The sequence below is a fragment of the Trichophyton verrucosum genome (assembly GCF_000151505.1).
Source record: "Trichophyton verrucosum HKI 0517 chromosome Unknown contig01030_1.f1.exp, whole genome shotgun sequence".
Classification (NCBI taxonomy): domain Eukaryota; kingdom Fungi; phylum Ascomycota; class Eurotiomycetes; order Onygenales; family Arthrodermataceae; genus Trichophyton; species Trichophyton verrucosum.
Genome location: NW_003315184.1, coordinates 59,704 through 74,492, shown reverse-complemented (window position 1 = coordinate 74,492; position 14,789 = coordinate 59,704). Strand labels below are relative to the sequence as shown.

Genomic DNA, 14,789 nt, shown 5'->3' with positions numbered 1-14,789 from the left:
AGATGAGGAAGATGAATGCAAGAATCCATCTCCGGAAAAGTCCTAAGGGATCGCTCCATTTACAGCATGCGTAGGCTGCCTCTTCCGAACGGAGGGCTGCCCTTGATCTGTGATTTTGGAGAGGCCAGGGTGATGAACGAGGAGGGACATACTGACGATATCATGCCCGATATCTACAGGGCCCCCGAGGTCGTTATGCACATGAGATGGAATGTAAAGGTTGATATCTGGAGCGTTGCGATGGTGGTAAGTCACATCACCTCAGTGATCTCTTCCTCTCTAGCTAAATAATCTGTCTGAAGGCCTGGGATCTTGTTGCTCCCCACCCCATGTTCAACCGTCAGCACCCAGAGACTGGAGAACCTGATGATAGGTATCTCATTGCGCAGTTCGCCGCTATCCTGGGCCCACCACCTGTCGAATTCTGGAGCCAGAGCAAACTATGTCAGGCCTTTTGGGATGAAAATGGTTTGTCGACTTCTACAACAACAAATCTCATTTTCTCTCCCTATATATACTGACGAAATCATATTCGGAACAGGGAACTGGAAAAATGTGGTTCCTCTCCCAGAGATATCTCTCGAGGGGCTAGCTGCAGATATTGAGGGTGAAGATGTGCCAGGCTTCCTACGCTTTCTGCGGAGGATCCTTCGCTGGCTCCCCGAGCAGCGTCCGACGACCGAGGAGCTGATCTACGATCCATGGTTGCTAGCGGGCCTTGGAAGTGGAATCCAGGGACAAATCAAAGCTGACAAAGACCCTCTGCCTGTGAGCTGAAGTTAATGGGCAGCTGCGTAACTACTTAGGAACACACTCTGCCCTAGAATGGTGGCTTGCTGTATCTTGACGATTTCATAGGTCCCTGAGCAGCAGTAGTGGAACCGAGTTTGCTAACCTGCGCCTGTCAGTGATCAATAGAATTAGCGTGCATAGCAGCATGTTGACAAAAAAAGCTCAAACTAACCCTATCATCCCTTGTTCATCTACAGTTCAAAATATTCCCCTTGCCAACCCTTGGCTCGTTGTTGCACCATGAATGCCAGGCTCTACCCACTACCGCCATCCACGAAACCTATTCTAGTGGTGCCTTTGAGAAACCTCTGCGATAGCGCCTCTTGAATAACCTTGGACTTGGGGGCTATTCAATAGTTTGGCTAGTCCTTGACACTCGGTTGAATCGCCACGTTGCTGTCAAAGTTGCGCACGAGTCGAAGGTTCTCCGGTGCCTCTTAGTAGTACCACGACCGTTATCTTTATCATCGCACTGGTGTGGCGTATGTGTTTTGAGGAAATACCTCCAGGGTCTAGATGCTAAGTGGGTGTTTGATGAGCTGAAGATAACCATTGTTCCCGTTTAGGAGCAGAAATTGTAGCTATTTGATGTCCAATTAAGCCCATTCGTATGGTGCAACCTAGTGTTAATATTGCAGTTTCCATGATAGATAGAAACGAACCAGAAAAGGTGAGAATAACTGATAGATGCTTATCATTCAAAAGTTAACCAAGTGATAGAGCTGAACATGGGAATTAAATCGGCTTTTAGTCGAGCCTAGGTCGCCCTACTGAGAAGCACATTCCCCCTACATAATGCAGTGATCTTAAACATGCTGATAATGATACCAGGGGAAGTAAAGAACCACTTTAAACCAGCAAACCACATCAATATAACACAAGTCACATGAACTTAGATAAGAATGGCATTGGTTTGTGAAGGAGGAAAAGTAACACTAAAAGCAGGCCATATTGACCATGGGAATGCATGGTTGACTGGATGAGGATTCCCGTTCAAATAGTGCGTATTGGTCTGAGGTTTACTTCTTCGACTCTTCTGCATTGGATGCTTCCGCGTCCGATGATTTCTGCAAGCTCGCCGAGATTGCGGCTTCCGGTTTTCCATGTCGGGAGAAGAATTCTTTCCAGGTTCTGTCGTCATGGGCATGAATTGAGAGGAGTCTTGTGCCGGAACTGGTGTGGTATCCGACAGTGACGACTTTCTGTTTATCAGACTTGTCTCTGCTCGATGTATGTGGCATTGTGCCCCTTTTGGATACTTGCATTAGGATGTATTAGATAGTTATAGTGTGACAAATGTTTCTTACTGGATCTGCGCATAAGCAACCCGTGGATACTGTGAAACCTGGTCAGCACTACTGTCGTAATGGAATTACTTCGTGAAACACACCTTCTTTTCAATGCTCCCGCTCGCAATGTTAACCGTCTTCATGAACTCGGGTCCAGCCTCTGAGCCAAGTGTCTCGAGGGAGATCCCTTTGTATACCATTTGCAAGGCTTTGGTGGAGGTAAACATCTTTTTGAAGGTGTGTTGGGTTTGATTAAGAGAAGAAAGTAGAAGCGTTAAGTTTCCTCAAAAGATTGTGGGTAGAACCAACGGATTTTTGTTCATATTCTGGTCAGGAACAAAGGATCATACAGAAAATTATGGGCCTTTTATCCCCCTACTTGACAACGGATAATAGCAGACGGCGGTTATTCTTGCCCACTGAGTGGCCCTTCAGTTGACCCAGCCTGTGCATCATACAGGATCTGAACGACCTTTCATTGGAGAAATGAACTGGATATATTTGGGGTATCATGCCGTTTCCACTCCATACTTCTATTTCTGGAGGTTTGCGATAATAAACACTTCCTATTGGTACCAAGAAGCTGGAGTGTTCCTAAATCTGGATATTGGGGGCCGGCGCGTAGATTGACAGGGTATCCAAACGAGGGGTATGCAGCTCGTGTTTCAAGAACGTCAAGTTTAACTACTGTTGATCGGAACCCGAGGAAAAGTTCATGCACAGCCAATGCTGAGAGGCAGATGGCTGGATTCAACAACTATTTCAATGGTCACGAGAAGAAGAAGCAATAAGGGATTTTGACAAGTGGATGGAGGGTATGGGAAGTCTGAGGATTGTAAGGCTATCTTGGCGAAGGCGGCTAGTTATCGGGCCAACCTAAATGGATCTACCTCACGGATGGAATGGAACCTTGGAACCTCACCTAATCATGAAATCATGTGACTGTTACAGTCCCGAGGTCCCGTCCCATCGCGGATTCGGGAGATGTCTTGGCACTTGCCAAGGCTGGCATCTTAACGCAGTCAAAAGATTTACCATTTATCGTTTGTCCACTGCACGACCAACTACGTACGGAGTCCACCGGAGTGAGATCCTATCGTCATCATCATCGCTCCCCAAACCAGCCCCCTCCTCACCACACCTACACATTTTGTGTATTCTCTGTAGCCGCCTATTATCTCACGGCGTACTTTGGCCCAGCCCTTATTTTGGCTCCAATCATTATGTGTGGAGGCTCTTTTCGTCTACCTGCTAGTATTATTACGTCCCGACTCCTCGCATTCCCAAATACCCGCCGTGTCTCGCTGCCCACTACCCTATTCCACTTTTGCCCTGCGGCAATCAGGACCATGGCTTCGACATCTCACGCACCTCCACGCAGATTCCCTTCGTCGGGGTTTGTGGCTCTCGACCCAAAGCTGAAAGTAGAAGAGGAGGAACTACCCTCCTATGTTCCAGGCGACTTTTACCCAGTTACGATTGGCGAGATATTCGTGGAGAGGTACCAAGTAGTGGCTAAACTTGGCTTTGGTATCTCGTCTACAGTTTGGCTTTGTCGGGATCTTGTGTTAGTACCTTAGTGTTTCCCAAAATATGCGCGCATACTGTGTCTTCAAGATGACCAACTTTCCTGCTAGGAGTCATCGATATCTATCTCTCAAAGTATGCACTTCACACAAACGGCAAAGTAATGAGACTGCCATTTGCAACCATCTCAGGGCGAGCAACATCAAACACCCCGGAACACCGTTTGTTCGCATGATACTTGATTCTTTCAATATCATGGGTCCAACGGGGAACCAACACCAGTGCTTGCTTTACCAACCACTTGGGATGAGCTACACAGCATTCCTTGACATGTTTCCCGGCAAGCAGATGCCTGAGGCCCTGGTTCAAAGGAGCATGCAGTTGATCCTCTTGGGGCTAGACTATCTACATAAAGCCAAGATTGTCCACACAGGTATGTTTTACCTAGTACATACCATGTACACTTGGGCCCCAAGCACTGAACTTTCTAGACATATCTGCAAATAACATCCTCCAGGGGATAACCGATCTTACAGCCCTTTCTGAGATCGAAGATGGTGAGGCCAACCAGCCAATCGCTAGAAAGGTTCTTGATGACCGCACGATCTATGTCTCGCAACCCATGCCGATAAACACGGGGTTGCCTGTTCTCTGTGACTTCGGTGAAGCGCGCATCGGTGACAAGCACAAGGGTGATGTTATGCCAGGGATTTACAGGGCCCCGGAGGTTATTCTGGATATGGAATGGGATTCTAAAGTGGATATTTGGGCAGCCGGCCTCACAGTAAGGGGATTATCTCTACCAAAACATTCTGCGCATATATGAGGTGGGACTAATTTCATTGTTCAAGACCTGGGATCTCCTCGAAACGGGAAATCTTTTCTTCGCAAGAAAAGACGGCCTACTGAATGATGAACAGCACCTAGCTGAAATGGTGTCACTTCTTGGGCCTCCACCTCTCGAGTTCATAAGACGAAGCGACAAGTGCCTTCAGTACTGGGATGAAAACGGTATGATCATAACCCAGCAATTGTGAAGTGCCTTGTAAAGCTAACAAGTGTTGTTCATAGCCAACTGGAAAGGATCTATTCCTATCCCGGAGCAATCTTTTGAGATACGCGAGCGGAGCCTGGAAGGGGATAGCCGTACTATGTTCTTACATTTCCTACGATCAGTGCTCACATGGTTACCTGAAGAGAGGCTTCCAGCCGAAGATCTGGCACGGCACGCATTTCTTATGCAGCCCCTTCTGGCTGCAGGCGGTCCCAAGCAGCATTCTTGACGATCTGTTTGGATAACTTGGTTGTTAAGTGTGTGGTTTATACACACTCGTCATCTGTATGTCATCCCCGAGGACCAATGGCAAGCAGAAGCAGTATCCCCAAGGCCCGGTTCGTCTGATTTGTCAGTTAAGTACTATATTTACCCCCTTGGTAGTGAGCTAATCATATTAACTAATTACTTCGTCAGGTCGACTAGTCATTATACAGTTGCGTAGAGGTTCGGGTTCAGCTATGGGTGTTGTAGCTCTTCTAGTTTCACCTTGCATTTTGATATGCAGGGTTGAAGGAGGGGAGGAACCAAATACGGATTACTCTACGCAACTCCTGACTGGGACTCGGAAGCCGAAAGTTTCAGACAACTGCCATGAAGAGCACAAAGAGCGTGGGAAACAAATGCCCTAAGCTATATAGCGTCTCTCTCTTATCAAATCGGCGTTTTTCTACTACAAGCCTACGCCACAGATCTAGGTGTAAGTAGCTCGGAGTATGGAGGACTTGGTCTTCTGTTTGCCTCCACAGAACAAATAAATCATGATACACTCCGTAAAATCAACCTAATCTTAGGCTATTGCAGCTAGTATATCCTCCCAATGCCGTCTCCCAGGCTCCATTCCTATGAAAGGGGCTCTCGTCAGATATCTACTTAAACATCATGCCCGCCGCAGTGGAAAAAGCCAGAATAAAGAAGGTTTGGAGGCTGGAGGTCTTTAAGCTATTAGTCAGCAATTAAACTTCTTAGTTAACTAATACAAACCAATAAAAATTTGCCAACTTTAACTCCGCACGCTCCAGAATATTTGATTCGCTGGCTGTGCAAGTAACAAAATTAATTTGTCATCATATGTGTATTACTAAGCAAGTTCGGCCCGAGTGAAAAAGTAAAACAACAACTTCGACTTGTAAAAAAAGGGCGACGACGAGGAAGAGAAGATGGAGAAGAGAAACAAAAGGGACGAGCTGGAGTGACAGTCACAGTAACACGATGAAACACGGGGAGGACCTGAGATGAAACAATACAGCAAAGGAGGAGTGATGATACGATGTCGACGTTGTGCTGGAGAGGCCCAAAAGAAGAGGCTGGGGCCTGCAGCGGCGGCCACTCCCAGCCTCCCACATCACCGCGCCAGCCAGCCAGACGGGGACACAACTCCCAACCACCCGCCAGTCCTAGTGCAGCAAGCTCATAAGGACAACGATGGCGAGGATAAGAAGTCGGCGGGCCCAGTCACTCTCTTGCCTCTTCTTCCTCTTCACCGTCTAGCCCCCCCAATAACCCATAATCAAACCCACTATGCAGCGTCACCAGCAGCACCCACTTGAGACGCCTCGGTTGAAGGTCGTTGGCAGTAAGTCGGCCATTATTCCTCTATAAGCTCTTATACTGATTAATTGCCCAGGTAGCCAGCCGAAGCTGGTTCACACGCCCTCCCAGCAGTCAATTGCTGCTTCCGACGACTATTACTCCTTCTCAGACCTGACCTCTCACTCCAGCGCCAGTAGAGTCACTGTGGTCCCCTACCAAACAGCTTCCTCTCGACATCCTTCTCCAGACCGTCGACAGACACAGGCAGAGACACAACCACAGGCAGAGACACAACCACAGACACAGACAGATACGCAGGCACGAGATACGCCCATACCGGCTAGAGTTGTCAACATGAGCTCCGCAGCTCGAGCAGAGAACGGCACGCCGACTCCAGCTACGGATGACTCACCTTACATTCGCTTTGCCATTGACCAGTTGACCAGAGACGAGGAACTTACGGGCCATGGACGCCATGGATCGCTAGCTACCTCTGCTGACTATCCTGTTGAGCGCCTTGTTCCTGACGAGGGACTCGGTTACTACACCAACACCACAGCAACCAACAAAATCAACAAAGATGACCATACACGGAACACACATACAAATGTCAAAAAGGAAATTAATGATCATACTAACAATAATGATAATGATAATGACAATGACAAAATGGGAAGCTCGCCAAAGACCGGAATCCTCCTGGCTGTCGATCCCCCGATCAACGCGCCGCTCACTTTTGTTCCTTACGTTCTTCGACCGGTACTGCTTGGTCCTGTTATCCTACTCACTCTCGGTATGGCCGCAGCCCTCGCTTTCATCAATATCTGGTCTTCGAGAAACGATGGAATGGCCGCATACGTCTACTTTGGCGGCTCGGAATACTTTTTGTTTGAGTTTCTGCCTCAGATAATCGGCATGTTGTTCGTTCTGTGGATCTTTGTCCTGCAAGCGGCTGTCTACCGCATAGCTCCTCTCTCAGGTATAGCCCGCGCGCAGACGGCGAGGGACACCACGTTCCAGCGGCTGTCCATGCTGCCTAGAAACTTTGTTCTGCCAGATCTCTCCCACTTCACCTATGGCGAGCCCGTCGTAGGTGTCTGTCTGCTCGTCTTCTGGTGCGTCGATTGGTTTACTGTGCCTCTCCTCAGCTGTCTATTCCAACCTCGCTTCTATGGCACTCTCCAAGATGGTGGTTTCCGCTGGGTCAGCGTTCAGGGAGTTGGCTGGACGCTCTTCTCCCTCTACTCCATTCTTGCCCTGGCTTTGCTCGCCCTGCTGGCCCGCTTCGGTTTTGGCACCAGTGGTCTCCAGTGGGACCCCGTAAGCCTGGCAGACGTCATCCCATTTATCCAACGATCAAATGTGCTGCACGACTTTGACCAGTCAGAGGTCACTCCTAATGTAGCGGGCCATCTTCCTCCCAGAAAATTACGATTAGGCTATTGGAAATCTTCTGCAGCTCCCGAGGATAGCTTCTACGCCTTGGGCCAGGAGGCCGCACCATTGAAGAGAGTATCTTCGGTCGACCGCCTGTTGGAAAAGGGCCATAGCCACAGAAGAAGCAACAGCACGAGCAGTAACCACAACATTGATTCCATTGACCTCGAGCGACAGGACCTTCACAGCAAGGATTCCTTCGAAAGAAGCCTACACTCACCCTTCTTCCGCTATAGATGGGTACCCTGGTTCCTCAAAGATACTTTTATTGTCGTCTGGATTGTCATTTCTCTCGTTCTGCTGATCGCTTTCATTACCGTCAGCTTCGTCAACCGCCCGTTGGAGCGAGGTTTCTTGCCTCTTCTACCAACTCTCCCGTCTGCGTCCGGCTTCTCTTCCTCCAATTTTCTCTTCAGCTTCATCCCGGCCATGCTCGCAAACTTCCTCTTCCTTGCCTGGCAGCCCATTGACGTCTACTTCCGCGCCGCCCAGGCCTACGCTGACCTTTCCTCCCCGCGCGGCGCCTTTGCAGAAAAATCTCTCTTGCTCTCTTACAATGCCTGTCTGCCTCTTGAAGCCACCTTCCACGCTCTCGTTGCCGGCCACTACAAGGTAGCCTATATCTCCTTTATAAGCGTCGCCTCCCTCGCTCTGCCCATCCTTGCCGGCGGTGTCTTCATGGCGCGCTTCTACGCCGAGCTTGAGCAGGTGCGCATCTCCTCTTACTTCCCGGCTTATTATACCCTCATTGGGTTTGCCATCCTATATGCCTTTTCCTTCTTAGCTATCTGGCCCAGGCGCAAACGCTACCTCCCTCATCCTCTGTACACCTACGCCGACACTGTCAGCTTCCTTTATCAAAGCCCCTTGCTCGTTGATAAGATCTTCCGCACCCCCCAAACAAAGACGGATCTTATCACTCGAACTATCGTCGCGCCGCCTGGTGAGAGCCACAAGGCACTGTATGCCTTCGGTCTCTTCTATGGCCAAGACGGTAAAAGCCATCTTGGCATTGACCGCCTGAGAAGACTTGAGGGAGACGTTTAGAAACCGACTTTTTCCTGCTCTTCCATTTCCCAGTTTAGACTTTTCCCCCATTTCGGATGGACAACAGCACGGAGTTACTGGTGTATAATGGTTTATAATGTTTTAATGAGCGTTCTCGCTATGAGACTATTCTAATGATTTTAAAGACAAAAGTGAACGAGAAAATGACGAGATATGTATTTTAGACAAACTTGATACCAAAATTATGAACCCTTTTTTCTGACGAGACAGGCGCCTGCATCAGTTTCATCTAAGTAGATATTTTCCTCCCGGTTTCAAACTCATGACTCCGTATTTAAATCATAATTAAATCCAACATTCATCCATATAACAAAAGGTAAGGAGGTAACGATAGGAAGGGTAATTGAATGATCAATGATCTTCGCCAGGCATAAGCGGCTGCTTGTGAACAGCAGTATAGGATGTGTCGGCGGAAGACAAGGGGAGCGAGTCAACAAATTTAGTAGCCACAAAATCGCTTCTCATCTGGGGAAAGCAGTCCCCTGCATGAAAGACGGTCATGAGCAGAGCAGCGATTAGACATAGGCTATTTACCGGATTAGACATGCCACAACCAGTACGTGGTATTTATAAAGGGGGCACAACTTACAAGGACTCAAGGACAACGAAGGAGACTTCGTCTTGCATAATCTCGTTTCTCCACCCACCAACCATTTCGGCAATTCTAGTAAAATCAGAGTCAGCCGTCATCTACATAGGTGCTTAAACCAGTCTGACGTTAGAAAGAAACATACCTGTAAACACATCGGATGAATATAAATAGGAAGGCAACGGTTGTACTTCCAAGAAATAGCTTGAACTTCCTGCTACCCCAGAGCTGTTTGGCCGTTGGATTGGCACCGTGCCTCCTCTCACTCCTGAGTCTCCAGAAGAAATGTGCGACAAGGAAACCAAAGAAAGTTAGCGTAAAGACCTGCCAGACAATACCGGCAATCATAACATTAGTACCGGCATCCTGCTGAGCCTTGTTCTGCTTTGCAGTAGCCGCCAGACCACCGCCGATACCTTGGAGCGTGAGCGAGAGCAGATCGACACCGATGAAGATCCAGGTATAAAAACGGGGTTTGAGGAGAGACAAGTTCGGTCCCAGCGCCAGACAGAGATGTTTAAGAGTAAGGTAGATGGCTGCACTAAAGAATGCGGGAGCCATGATGAGGGTGGTGATTTGCATCTGGAAGCCGGTCGCTGAGAATGGGTTGTCATGCAGTATTATTCGACCGACGTAACCTGCCAGTATCTGGTTAACGCGAAGATTTTGACTGATGAATAGAACCTAGACAAACCAATTGCTTCACCCAGACAGCCAACAGTCATGGCAAAGCTGTAGGTGTAGGTCTTGTACTTGAAAGTCTGCCATCCTTGGACGAGCATGAGAATGCCAAAGACAATGACCAGAGCAGCGTTGATCGGCCGGTTAGGATAGTATCCGTAGATCGAGGCCTCGACGGGACACTGGGCCGTCACCTCAGTGCAAGTTAGGGGGCTTCCGCCTTCCATCGTAATATTGACTAGCTATCAGTAACTGATAAATTTTCTGGTACGGAGTATGGGACACGATTCTATGTGCAAGGGTATCAAAGTATAGCCCTAGATATGAAAGAGAGTCGGGCTGCGAGAAGGGATAGTATTTAAATATCTCTAGGCCAAACTGATCCTTCAGGTTAGTAAGTCAAAAAGGCCGTAACCAGTTTATGTCAACTTCCAGGCTGAGCTGCACTGGTGGCAGCCAGGTAATACAACGGGACCCCTGGCTGAACCCTGCGGCTTGGAAGGGGGAGCATGGCAGCCATGCATTGGAAATCCAGTGTCATGCCGCTCGCACGGGTAACGGAATGCATTTAAATATCAGTTGGACACGGGCTGATCAGGCTTGACAGCCGATTCCCCAGGGATATATACGCACAGAGGTCACGCAAGACCACCCACCATATGCCTGAGAAGTGACCAACACACGGCAGAGACTCTCCGTTTCATCCTCCTGAGCAATCTAATGTCTAACATTCCTTCAGGCTAGGGTTAATCGTTAACTCGTCACTCAGGCTGGCGGCCAAGCTGCAGGGTGATTAACTCATGGGGCGGGATGACGCAAAGCGTTCGTTTACGTCCGTACAAAACGGAGATATATTTGAAGCCGCCCGTAAGGCGTCAGACACGGCGGCCATTTATTGAAATATGGTATAACAATACGGAGTGAGCTTTATCCAACGTTTCATCGCAAGAATATTGGTTGTTAGCTAGCCAAGCCATGCAGTCAAGCTACTTATGTTAAGAATGAGCTTGGGTATTTGGCGGTCGGCGATTTGGATTTAGCCATGGCACTTCTTTCTGCTTTTCGTAGCGGACGCTTTGTACCGGTAGTTCCTCTACTCTGTACTCCGTACTCCCTACTCATCCGAAGACAAATGAATCCTGGTACCGGTTCATAACGCCAGTTGAGAGCGCGTCTTGAATCGTTTTCCCTCCCCGATATGGCCGTCGCGTCAAGCGATTAGTTACCATCTTTCTCTCGGCAGGTGAGCTTACATCGACCGGCCCGTCGTTGTCACTCCCGTAGAAGCCATGCTCTTTGAAGCGAGCCCCGAGGCCTTGCTGCCTTGCCTCGCGGCCCTTGCTTGGTGAGGGTGGCTGTCGTTGTTCTGCTCCCATAGGTTGGCATTCGGGTGCAAACTAGGTTTATCCGCGTGCGGGAGCTCCCTGCCGCCAGCTAATCCTCTTTAGGTTAGTCAGCTCACGAGATGGGTCTTGGCAAAATTCTCGTGATGACTTCAGCCTCAACTTCGACCTCAACGCGTCAAACACCACAACTTCGTCCTTTTCGAGCAGTCAAATCGCCGGCTTAACATGGAGCTCTGCTGTTTAAAGGAGTTACACAACATTAACGATACCATCTTATTCCTTTGTCCGTGGGCTAAGCAGAGGCTTGCTGCGGTTCGGTAGATCTGGCCACCGCTATGTTTTGCTCGATCCGCTCATTCCATGCCCTGGGCAGCTGCAACAGATATATGGCCTTGGGCTACGGGGGTACTCCGTAAGTTTTTCTGTTGCTGGCTAACTAGTTACTATAATAGGCCATGTCAATAAAAGTTATCCAGTACCTCCACCTCCACGTTTCAATCACCCTGGAATGTTTGACTCTTTTAAGGTCGATGGGCCTTAACTGAAAAGAAGGATACGATCTAGGCGGCTATAGCGCAAGAGTTTTGGCCTCCACACGTTGAGAATTATAACGCATACCTAAGCTCTTGGCAAATACTGCTAGAGAAGATGAAACAAGGACCAAGCTTGATTATTAAGTAATAAAACTGATCGAAAAGAATATACCCAAAAAGGATATAGAGGCCGTCTATACCACACTCGGTCCTGTTCCAGAGATATACCTAGTGCACTTGAGCTTCTGGAATATGGCTATATCTAGGCTACTGCTAGCTTAGGATGTCATTAACCATGCAATAAACGGACAGTAATTACAAATGATATCTCCAAAATGATACCTGTCATCCCGGAAATCTAAACCCAGTCGGCCATAGTGTATAGTTAGTTACAAAAATACTTTTTACCGACAGACTTTCTAGCTACAAAGCGAACGCCAAACCACACGCAATCAAACAAAAACCTGGAATGCCTCCGCTGTTTCCGTGCCACTCTTATCACAACTTCATTCTGCAATGTGGGGAATACATCATCTTTTCGACTATCTGCTGTACTTAACCGGCTTATCTCTCTAAATGCATGGAGAAAGTAAGTTCCTCAGTTCTTCGGCTAGTTACAATGGTATTTCCGTTGCACCCTCAAACTGTCAACTATCCAATATCCTTTGAGAGATCTCTCTGACACGACCTCCGACCTCCAACAAATGCCTTCTGCTGGTCCTCGAGTACAATAGGAAATACCCTATAAACCCTGTTCCCCCTACTGGTGATACGACTTTTGTCCAAGTAATGCGCTCCGCCCGAGACATGTGCGGAGTAATTTCTGGAAGATGTTCAATTACTCTTTCGCAAAGGTCATCCGGTACTATGATGTTTGGGCGGTGGATAGGAATCATTACTATTGCGCACCAGTACTGAGCGTGGCAGGAGAAAGGTTTGGACAAAGCCCTAAAACGCTCACGATCCTCGAGTGCCCGAAGAAACTGAAGCCCATAGAAGTCCACACCATATGTATAGGTGGTAGCGAACACACATTGCAGCCCGGGTGGCCGAGCATTGACTTCAATCAGAAACACATCTGGCTGGTCTTTCGCTGCTGCTGAATGAACGACGTCAGCAAGGTCCAAGATACCATCAGTTTGGATATAGCCCATGGAAGAATTTCGCACCCGGGCCTCAACATGGAAGACTCCAGAGCGGAACTCTAGCTTGAGAAGACTCTGATGAAGGGACGATTGAATAAGCTGTGTTTCTGTGGGATCCAGCCTGCTTGGTAGCAACATGATGGTTTCCGCGAAATTGTCCGAAATAGTCGCATCCATTGCATCTGCCTGACAGGGCAATTCATCAGATATCTCACAGAAAAGGACCTCGCCCTCCCAAAGCACAAAGTTGGCATCTACCTCTGGACCATCGATATACGTCTCGAGGAGAATTCCGTACTTCGAGAGGCCACTTTCTTCTAGTTGCTGCACTGCTTGGCGCATGCCCGCATAGTTGTTGACTTTCCTGACGCCACGGGATGCGCCATCCCGACATGGCTTGACAATCAACGGATATTGCATATATGCCACCTTCATAGCTACAGGAGGGTCGTCCAGCTGCGCCGCATTATCTAGTCGCAATGTTTGTGTCTGGGTATTATCAGAGTCTAGCACTTTGCGTGTCTCATATTTGTTGTGGGCACGTAAAATCGCTTGTGCGGACTCGGTTGGAAGGCCCAATATCTCTGCTGCTTTCGCCGTGGCGACCACAACTTCATCCGAGAATGTAACGATAGCATCGATTCCCCTTCCTTTGAGTGCTTCAGCAATCCTCGAGGGAAGCTCCGCGTCGTTGGTCATATCAACGGCCACGAATTCATTTCTTAGATGTGAATACGTTTCTCCTTCAAGCCAATGCCCCGGTCGATCGACGACGTCTACCAATATACCTAGGGCTAAAGCTGCCTCGAATGTTCCTTGATGGCCATATGATCCTTTATGTATGTCGAACATGGGACGCCCTCCGATCAGGGCTACTTTGCGTACGGTCGGTTTAGTCGGAAGCACCCAGTTGAAAGACAACCGAACTCTCAACTCTTCTTCTAATACCGCGAATGCTTCAGAATGAGATGTTAAGGACTGCTTCGCAAGTAACGCCCCAGGAGCCGAAGATAACAGAGTTAGGAAGCTGCATTTGCCGTAATCGGCTACTGCAATCGATGACAAATGGCCATCAGGAGAAGGTGGAAACCGAATAACTGAGCCAACAAATGCAGAATTTCGCATTCTCAATTCAAGGACATCAGTCCTGCAGAGATATCCATTGTTGGGGACAAGTATCACCTTTACTGCCTGTTCAACCTTGATGCCTGACGCTTCATGAACCTTGTAGCACTCATGGACGAGATTCTCAAGGACGGTGCCAGTGGCATACGGAATAACGCTCCCATTTTCGTTGTTTTCGCAAGCAACAATCTCTATCTGCAGGAGCAGATCAAGGGAGTAGAAATATCTCTGTGCATTCACGTCTCCAGCGGGCTCAGGAAGCCTCCAATGGCACGAAATCTTTGCCCCAGCTATCCGCAGTATCCAAATTAATTCAACTAGGACACCTCATAAGGTATATCAAAATAAGCTTACCTTTGTTACCGGGCATGTTGACCAAGAAGGCTTCATACGAAAATGACGTATCACCAATGCTATTCTTACTCATGGTCTCTGGTTTCACAAAATTAATCTTCAAACGATAAATCTGAGTATAAATTCCGTTGGCAGTTTAGTGTTCTTCTGGAGTCTGAGAAATTGCTACTGCTTTGTTAAGGAGCTTAGCAGTCCGTGCTTATTTATATATGAGATATGGAACGCTGACCCAGGCTATTATATCCTCAAACGTGGAGTATCCATATAGCATCCTTGCGCTCTCCACGGAAAAGCATTCCACTTTACGAACATAGTG

General features: G+C 48.3%; 6 protein-coding genes across 6 annotated transcripts; 3 read left to right on the top strand and 3 right to left on the bottom strand.

Annotated features, from left to right (window-relative positions):
- Window positions 1-132: 132 nt before the first annotated feature.
- On the top strand, window positions 133-777 carry TRV_07604 (protein kinase, putative; the record flags this gene model as incomplete). The annotated part of the gene is made up of 3 exons (XM_003018364.1): window positions 133-246; window positions 303-468; window positions 542-777. 3 exons carry the CDS (start codon window positions 133-135, stop codon window positions 775-777), a joined length of 516 nt encoding a protein of 171 aa, XP_003018410.1.
- A 1,034-nt stretch (window positions 778-1,811) lies between these two features.
- On the bottom strand, window positions 1,812-2,308 carry TRV_07603 (uncharacterized protein; the record flags this gene model as incomplete). Its single annotated transcript, XM_003018363.1, has 2 exons — window positions 1,812-1,994; window positions 2,183-2,308. 2 exons carry the CDS (start codon window positions 2,306-2,308, stop codon window positions 1,812-1,814), a joined length of 309 nt encoding a protein of 102 aa, XP_003018409.1.
- Window positions 2,309-3,430: 1,122 nt separating this feature from the next.
- Window positions 3,431-4,645, top strand: TRV_07602 (uncharacterized protein; the record flags this gene model as incomplete). The annotated part of the gene is made up of 4 exons (XM_003018362.1): window positions 3,431-3,582; window positions 3,662-4,041; window positions 4,100-4,392; window positions 4,460-4,645. 4 exons carry the CDS (start codon window positions 3,431-3,433, stop codon window positions 4,643-4,645), a joined length of 1,011 nt encoding a protein of 336 aa, XP_003018408.1.
- Window positions 4,646-6,183: 1,538 nt separating this feature from the next.
- On the top strand, window positions 6,184-8,679 carry TRV_07601 (uncharacterized protein; the record flags this gene model as incomplete). The annotated part of the gene is made up of 2 exons (XM_003018361.1): window positions 6,184-6,238; window positions 6,290-8,679. 2 exons carry the CDS (start codon window positions 6,184-6,186, stop codon window positions 8,677-8,679), a joined length of 2,445 nt encoding a protein of 814 aa, XP_003018407.1.
- A 372-nt stretch (window positions 8,680-9,051) lies between these two features.
- Window positions 9,052-10,197, bottom strand: TRV_07600 (uncharacterized protein; the record flags this gene model as incomplete). The annotated part of the gene is made up of 4 exons (XM_003018360.1): window positions 9,052-9,226; window positions 9,290-9,364; window positions 9,435-9,885; window positions 9,984-10,197. 4 exons carry the CDS (start codon window positions 10,195-10,197, stop codon window positions 9,052-9,054), a joined length of 915 nt encoding a protein of 304 aa, XP_003018406.1.
- Window positions 10,198-12,500: 2,303 nt separating this feature from the next.
- Window positions 12,501-14,546, bottom strand: TRV_07599 (uncharacterized protein; the record flags this gene model as incomplete). The annotated part of the gene is made up of 3 exons (XM_003018359.1): window positions 12,501-12,591; window positions 12,759-14,409; window positions 14,474-14,546. The coding sequence occupies 3 exons, from the start codon at window positions 14,544-14,546 to the stop codon at window positions 12,501-12,503; spliced, it is 1,815 nt and encodes a 604-aa protein (XP_003018405.1).
- Between the last annotated feature and the right edge of the window lie 243 nt (window positions 14,547-14,789).